The sequence below is a fragment of the Geotrypetes seraphini genome, chromosome 11 (genome assembly GCF_902459505.1).
Source record: "Geotrypetes seraphini chromosome 11, aGeoSer1.1, whole genome shotgun sequence".
Taxonomy (NCBI): domain Eukaryota; kingdom Metazoa; phylum Chordata; class Amphibia; order Gymnophiona; family Dermophiidae; genus Geotrypetes; species Geotrypetes seraphini.
Genome location: NC_047094.1, coordinates 54,897,393 through 54,905,577, shown reverse-complemented (window position 1 = coordinate 54,905,577; position 8,185 = coordinate 54,897,393). Strand labels below are relative to the sequence as shown.

General features: G+C 45.9%; 1 protein-coding gene across 1 annotated transcript; it reads left to right on the top strand.

Moving 5' to 3' along the window:
- The first annotated feature begins 616 nt into the window (after positions 1-616).
- Positions 617-6,316, top strand: WFIKKN1 (WAP, follistatin/kazal, immunoglobulin, kunitz and netrin domain containing 1). Its single transcript, XM_033962703.1, has 2 exons — positions 617-1,263; positions 4,612-6,316. The coding sequence occupies exons 1-2, from the start codon at positions 997-999 to the stop codon at positions 6,094-6,096; spliced, it is 1,752 nt and encodes a 583-aa protein (XP_033818594.1). The 5' UTR covers positions 617-996; the 3' UTR covers positions 6,097-6,316.
- Positions 6,317-8,185: the final 1,869 nt, after the last annotated feature.

The window sequence follows — 8,185 nt, the reverse complement described above, 5'->3', positions numbered from 1 at the left end:
AGCAAAGCTGTCATGCTATCACCCAAGTCATGGCCAAGGCTGAATACCTATCTAGATGGTTTGTCATGAATTTGCTAAAGATCTACTATGCCCACAACAGCTGCCCAAGCAAACTCGGGTATTTTTTTTTTTTTAATTATTATTTATAGTCCACATATCCTACAATTGTATGCGGATTACATATTATTCAGGTACTCAAGCATTTCCCCCTATCTGTCCGGGTGGGCTCACACTATCTAATGTACCTGGGGCAGGAAGAAGGGATTTAGTGAATTGCTCAGGGTCACAAGGAGCAGTGCTGGATGTGAACCCACAACCCCAGGGTGCTGTAGCTCTAACCACTCCCTGGGATTCTACTTGGGCTGGTATAGAAAAACGCTCAGAGCCTCCAGGCAAGGTTTGTCTCGGCCTTTAAAGAAAGTCGGTGATCTTGGCTGGGGGGAAGGGTTGTGAACCCCCGAGCCCAGCTGGGCTTCCTGTACTCCGGTAGCCCGATGGGCCCTCGTGTGCCTGACCCCCGGAAGGAGGGGGCAGCCCAGGCTCTTTAACTTCTTTTCCTTTTTTTTTTTTTTTTTAAAGATAGAGGAGGCCTCCCCGATCCACCCCCACCTTCCCTCCCTCCCACTCTCTTTGATCAGCCCACCCTGTTCGCCGGGGCAACGCGGCTCAGACAGAGGTTAGAGTCTGAGGTCAGACAAAGCAGACTCACTGAGGGGGAGAAGAGGTGGGCGACTCGGGTTACAGGCACCGATCCCTCCCCCCACCTCAGTGCAACTCGCATCAGTTTTGCGCGCACTGGAGCCGGGTTGCTGGCGTCCAGTTGTGCCAAGCCTGACCCTCCCCGACAGAGGGAGCCCGGGGGGCGGGAGAGGTCCCCACCCCGAGGCAGGGCGGTCTGGACGGATCCTGCTCCATGGAACGGCTTCAAAAGGGCCAGAAGAAGTCATCGGAGGAGCATGAAGCTGCTCGCGCCGGGGGAGATGGTTTGCGCGGCCGATGGGGGCAGAGGCTGATGACCAGGGGGAGCGCGCGAGAAGCGGCGTCTCGAGCCACGGCTGCACGCGCCTAGGGCGGGCTGGGGGCGGCAGCATGGAGCGCTGCTCCGGGCTGGCAGTCGTGCTGCTGCTCTTAGGGGCTCCGGTCCTGGGGTCCAGCCCGTGGCCGCTGCGCACGAGCCACCTGGGGGTGTGCCCCAACCAACTGAACCCCAACCTGTGGGTGGACGCGCAGAGCACGTGCGAGAGGGAGTGCAGGGCGGACCAGGTAAGAGCCTCTTCGGGGAGCAGGCGGATCCAGGCCTGGGTGGCGTAGGTGTCTTTTTGGTGCATTCTGGGATATGTAGTCCAAGACCTTGAAAGAAGCTAAACTCTCCCCAATTAATTTTTTTTTTTTTAAACCAGCATCTGATTAAGGTCTGTTCACTTTAAACCAGATTTAGCTGGTTTTTTTGAAGCAGAATTCGTCCTTACCTTACAAATCATTCAGTCACTGGGATGTAAGAAAACAGCAAAATATTGTTATACACTATGTCTGTCTCATTAAAATAACAGACATGGGGAAAGCCACTGCTTGCCCTGGGATCGGGATCCGTCGCATATAATGTTCCTACTACTTAGGGTTACCATATGGCTCCATCCGGGTTTTACTTCCATTGAAAGCAATGGAAGTAACATAGTAACATAGTAGATGACGGCTGATAAAGACCCGAATGGTCCATCCAGTCTGCCCAACCTGATTCAATTTAAATTTTTTTTATTTTTTCTTCTTAGCTATTTCTGGGTAAGAATCCAAAGCTTTACCCGGTACTGTGCTTGGGTTCCAACTGCCGAAATCCAGCCCATCTACACCCTCCCAGCCATTGAAGCCCTCCCCTGCCCATCCTCCACCAAACGGCCATTCACAGACACAGACTGTGCAAGTCTGCCCAGTAACTGGCCTAGTTCAATATTTAATATTATTTTCCGATTCTAAATCCTCTGTGTTCATCCCACGCTTCTTTGAACTCAGTCACAGTTTTACTCTCCACCACCTCTCTCGGGAGCGCATTCCAGGCATCCACTACCCTCTCCGTAAAGTAGAATTTCCTAACATTGTAAAAGCCGGATGTCTAAAATCCCCGTCCTCCTTTTTCTGGAGTACTATTGTACTTGTGATCTGGATTGGCCACTGTGGAAACGGGCTACTGGGCTATATGGACCATTGGTCTGACCAGTATGGCTATTCTTATGTTCTATCACAAAGGAGCAAGACTCCGCCCTAAGAAGTGTCTGGTCAGTAAAGATGCTTTGCTATTCTCATTGCATTTCCAGCTCCAATGTCTTGAGATTTTATGCACACACAGCAACTGAAGAATGAGTCAAGATGCCTGCACTGATGTGGTCAGGTAACAGGAGGCTTAATATTGAATAACATGTAAACTGAGGAAAGAGAACATGCTGGAGCTGCAATTTTATGCTCATTGTACAAAATCTGTTGACGGAAAAGCTATTGAGAAACCGAAGGAGTTCCTAGTCTTTTTGAGCTCTTAATTCCACTAAAGTGCTCGGACCTCTAAAATTATATCAGCTTTATAGGTGCTAATTAAGGACACTAGTGAAGATTTTTTTTTTCTTGTGCCGCTGTAAACTATTAGCAACTTTTTTTCTCCTTTTACTGCCTCCACTGGAAGAGCTAGAGAAGAACGAGAAAAAGCATTCTGTCAACAGAGACCAAGGCCATGAGATAAAGAAGAGGCTAGAAGGGGACCAGGCTCCAGCCATCATCATGGGGTCCTACAGACAGTGCATGAGCGGATTTTCTTTTTATTATTTAAATGCCAAATGCGAGGGATGCGATGAGCACAATCTAGGTTGCTCTCGCTCCTCCATACCATAGATTATTTATTTATTTTAAAAATTTCTATCCCACTTATAAACTAAGCGGGTTACGTTACTTACATACATTAAAAAAAATAATAACAAATTCATCAACACCAAGTAAAAGACAGGTTCCATTAGACTACCATTAACTATCAAACAGTCAAATATGAAATGCTCTCATGAATAAATGTCTTTAGAGATTTTTTTTTAAGACAAAGGGGTCCTTTTACTAAGGCACGCTAGTGCATCTTAGTGCGTGCTAAATGCTCCATGCGTCCATGTGCTAAATGCGTCCATAGGATATAATGGACACCTTAGCACATGTTAGCATTTAGCGTGTGCTAAGATGCACTAGCGCGTTTTAGTGAAAGGATCCCAAAGTCTGCACAAAGTCTCATTTAACTTTTCACTAAGTTCCACATTAGAGAATGACACAGGGACAAATTTTTCCCCGTCCCCGCAAGAACTCATTTTCCCATCCCGTCCTGGTGAGTTCTTTTCCTGTCCCTGCCCCATTCCTGCAAGCTCTGTTCTCATCTGCACAAGCCTCAAACACTTTAGAATCATAAGTGTTTGAGGTTTGTGCGGTTAAAGTGGAACTTACAGGAATGGGGGTAGGGACGGGACAGGGAAATTGAATTTCTGCAGGGACAAGGATGTGTCATTCTCTATTCCACATCCTCAGACCTGCCCCAGAGTCAGCTGCCATACAGTCTGCTGCTGCTTTTACTGTTCTGACCTTTCTTTTCTCCTTTTCTGGTTATTACTAGTGAGGATGCAAACGACTTTGATTTGTTATTCTTAATAAATGCAAACAATAAAATTTATGCATGGAAAAATTCCCTACACGCATATAATCTAATTCACATAACTTAGGGCCCTTTTACTAAAGTGTGCTAGCGTTTTTCGCACGCTACAATACCGCACGCGCTAAACGCTAATGCCTCCATAGAGCTTACATTAGTATTTTTTGTTTAGCGCGTGGTTAGCGTGCACTAAAAGCACTAGCGCACCTTAGTAAAAGGAGTCGTCATTTTGCATTTTAGGCTCATGCAATACTACTCCTCTGCTAAATATTGATTTTTCTTTAGCTAACACCTGATGCAATTTCAGTAACTGTACACATTGCCTCCTAATCATTGTCTGCTTTCCTATGTATATGTATTTTTTTGTGCACAAATTATTTGTATACTATTTGTTTACTGCATCAAGCATTAGCAAACTGTGCACTGAAGCTCAGCTTATTACATAGCTTTTTACATTGGCCCCTCAGTGAGATAGGGCCCTACCTTTTGAGTACTAAGGGGGATTGTAGACAACTCATGAAAGATCCCCTCCATGGAACCAGATCAGCTTTATCCTTAAGAAGAGTCATGGTGGATAGCATAGCTGGTTTTAAGAAACGTTTGGACAAATTCCTGGAGGAAAAGTGCAGTCTGTTATTGAGAAAGACATAGGGGAAGCCACTGCTTGCTCTGGATCAGTAACATGAAATGCTGCTACTCATTGGGTTTTGGCTAGTACTAGGGACATGGATTGGCCACCGTGAGACCCAGTAAGGCTATTCTTATATTCTTAAGGATGGTTTGCCCTTCTATTATTGTACAGTGTACAGTGTGTGGAATGGGAGTCCAGTTCTCTTAATCAGGCACATCTCAGCCCATTCCTTACAGTGAGACATTACAGATATAGGGTCTGATACAATTCAGCTGTCTCAAGGCCACTACTCAGATTTCTTTTTCTCCTTTTTCAGGATTGTGAAGGCTTTGAAAAGTGCTGCACTAACGTCTGTGGACTCAAGAGCTGTGTCGCTGCTCGCTATGCAGATGGAAGCGTCTCTTCTATGCCGTCCTCGCAGGACATGACCTGCGAGAGCTTTGTGTGCACCCAGCAGGGCTCAGACTGTGACATCTGGGACGGGCAACCCATCTGTAAATGCAAAGACAGGTGTGAGAAGGAACCCAATTTTACCTGTGCTTCAGATGGGCTCACCTACTACAACAAGTGTTATATGGATGCTGAAGCCTGCATTCGAGGTATCAGCTTGACTGTGGTTCCTTGTAAGTTTATCTTTACTTGGCCAAACACTAGCCCTGTGCCTTTAGAAACAACTGCATATCCAATTCCCATGTCTCCTCTTCCAATTCCACCAGCCCTCTATAACAATCCCTTCCATCAGTCGGTCTACATGGGTGGTACTGTTAGCTTTCAATGTGATGTAAGTGGGCGCCCCAAACCCGATATCACATGGGAAAAGCAAAGCGACCACCAGGAGAACTTCATTATGAGACCTGACCAGATGTACGGTAACATGGTGGTCACCAATATTGGCCAGCTTGTAATCTACAATACCCAGCCAGATGACTCGGGGATCTACACGTGCACAGCTAGAAACTCGGCAGGACTTCTTCGGGCTGATTTTCCTCTATCTGTCATCAAGAGGGAGCATTCTGGAGAAAGCAAGCCCCCAAATTCCAAGAAATTTCCCACCGAAGAGTGCCTGAAAGAACCAGACATGAAGGACTGCTCAAGCCAGCATGTGCGCTGGTTCTTCAATCACCTGAAAGGAGCATGCATGACCTTCCACTATGGGGGCTGCAATGACAACAAGAACCACTTTGAAACATTTGAAGCTTGCCGAGCAGCCTGTATGAGCAATACTGTCAATATCTGTACACTTCCTGTGGTGCAGGGGCCATGCAAGAGCTGGGAGCCCCGCTGGTCGTATAACCATCTAATGAAACAATGTCATTCATTCATCTATGGTGGCTGCGAGGGCAATGAGAACAACTTTGAGAGCAGGGAGGCCTGCGATGATCTCTGCCCCTTCCCTAAATCAATGCAGTGCAAGGCTTGCAAACTGCGGAGTAAGATGGTGCTAAGCTTCTGCCGCAGTGATTTTGCCATTGTCGGCAGGCTCATGGAGATCATTGAAGATCAAGACACTGGCATAGCTCGCTTTGCTCTGGAGGATGTCCTGAAGGATGATCAGATGGGACTGAAGTTCTTCAACATCAAATACTTGGAAGTGACCTTAACTGACATGGATTGGAACTGCCCATGCCCAAACATGACTGCTGAGGATGGGCCTCTCATCATCATGGGGGAGGTCAGCGAAGGCATGGCCATCCTAGACCCCACCAGTTATGTGCGAGTAGCTAGTGAAAAGCGTCTTAAGAAGATACATGAGTTGGTGGAGAAGAAGACCTGTGAACTGTTGAATAGATTCCAGGACTAGAGTGCTTACTCTTCCCTTTGGGTGTCTGCATCGTCAACTAGTGCATGAGCAGAAAACTTGGAAACCACCGACTTGGTTGGTCCACAACAACAAGCTGAGGTTTTATTTAGAGAATGACATGGGGACAAATTTTTCCCCGTCCCTGCTGCAACTCATTTTCCCGTGAGTTCTTTTCTTGTCCCTGCCCCATTCCTGCAAGCTCTGTCCTCAACTGCACAAACCTCGAACACTTTACAATCATAAGTATTTGAGCCTTGTGTGGTTAAGCCAGAGCTTGCAGGAATGGGGCAGGGACGGGGACAGTGACAAAATTTGCGGGGACGGGACATTGAGTTCCTGTGGGGATGGGGACAAATTTGTCCCCGTGTCATTCTCTAGTTTTATTAACTGGTTCATGACACTAAGAGGCCCTTTTACTAAGCTGTGGTAAAAGGTGGCCTTAGCCGCACCCTTTCCCACATACTAAGGTCATTTTTACCACAGCCATAAAATGGCTGATTTTCCTATTTTTTTGACTTAATGGCTATGCATTCATTTTGCCATTAGCACACGGGCACCTGCTTTGTAGGCAGTAAGGCTCAGATTCTATAAATACCAAAAGTTTGGCGCCTAGATTGGCATGCCTAGCCAATGTGGGTGTCAACTTAATTTTCTTAATTGGTTTAATTAGCACTGAAAACACCCTTAAAAAGACAATTTAAACATTAAATTAGTTACTGAGGCACCTACCAGCAAGTAGGCATGGTTGGGGGCAAATTGTGGGTGTGGTTTGACTTAGGCATCCTCATTTAGGCCAAGAAAACCCTGGTCTTAAATAGGAATGCGCCTACAGTTTTCATGCCTATTGGTGCCTAAGACTGCTTAGTTAGATGCCATTTATAGAATCAGGGCCTAAGGGCTGAGACACTACTCCTGTATTAATCAGTTAGCACATGTTAATGTAGATGCACTGTTTATTAGAGAAACGACCATTCCCCACCCCCATAGACATGTCCATCCCAGAAAAATTGTAAAATATTTTTTAGTGTGTGGTTTGCACATGCAGATACAAAACTTACTGCGGGATGCCCAAGCGCATCCTGCAGTAAGTCTTTTTAAGCTGTGGTAAGTACACACTAGTGCCTATCCCAGCTTAGTAAAAAGACCCCTTAGAGTGAGTGACCCACAAAAGAGGATGACTTACACTCATGATCCATCCTTTCTTTCACTACTGTGACACATTCTCTCTGACCTGTCACACTTATGGCCTCACTCTTGTGTACAGTTATAAGTTCAGGTTATGAATAAAAATTTGCATTTCATTGTAAGAGCTAGGATTCACATCAGTTCTGGAAGTTTTCTGAAATATTCTGTAGGCTTTCTTGATGTGGTTTAGCTATCGGCATAAGAGAGCACTAAAGGGACCTAAAAGGAGACAAGGAGATGCAGCCAGGTCTCGGCAGCTGCTATGGCAATGCTGTAATTTTAAATATTTTCTGCTCCTGACCATGGTACAGCAGTCACATAAGTGTTGTGTTTTGTGTGTGAGGAGGGGGATTCCTGTGTTCCCTAAATGTTAAGTGCAGAGATTGAGCAGGCAGGCCTCTGATGTCATAGCAGCAGTGATGCTATCATGCACACTGCGTAGAATTTTCCAATAGACATATGGTCATAGCAGGTATGCTATAGACCAGGGGTTCTCAGCCCATTCCTCAGGACACAGCTAGCTGATCTAGTTTCAGGATATCCCCAATGAATATGCATGGACTAGATGGTTTTCGCTGCCTTCATTAAATGTAAATCTCTCTAATGCATATTCATTATGAGTATCCTGACAATCTGACTGTCTGGGGGACTGGGTTGTGCTATAGACCAGTGGTTCCCTGCCGTACTCTAGCAATTGAAAACACAATATTGAAGTACCACCCTCTACTGGCAGCAATGTAGTTGGAGGACTTCTGCTCGGCTTAGAAGGAACAGCGTAAAATTTTCCCTGCCAACTGCTTAGCAGATTGTAGATACAACAAAATTCTGAAATGTCTGCATAAAAATGCTAGAAGCCCATAAAATAAGATGGGAAAACTTACAGCACTAATTGAAGAGGTAAGCA

Bases quoted from the DNA above. Each gene is read 5' to 3' on its own strand.
- WFIKKN1 (XM_033962703.1), top strand. From the start codon at position 997: ATGGGGGCAGAGGCTGATGACCAGGGGGAGCGCGCGAGAAGCGGCGTC. The intron at 1,264-4,611 runs GTAAGAGCCTCT...CTCCTTTTTCAG, and splicing joins GGGAGTGCAGGGCGGACCAG to GATTGTGAAGGCTTTGAAAA.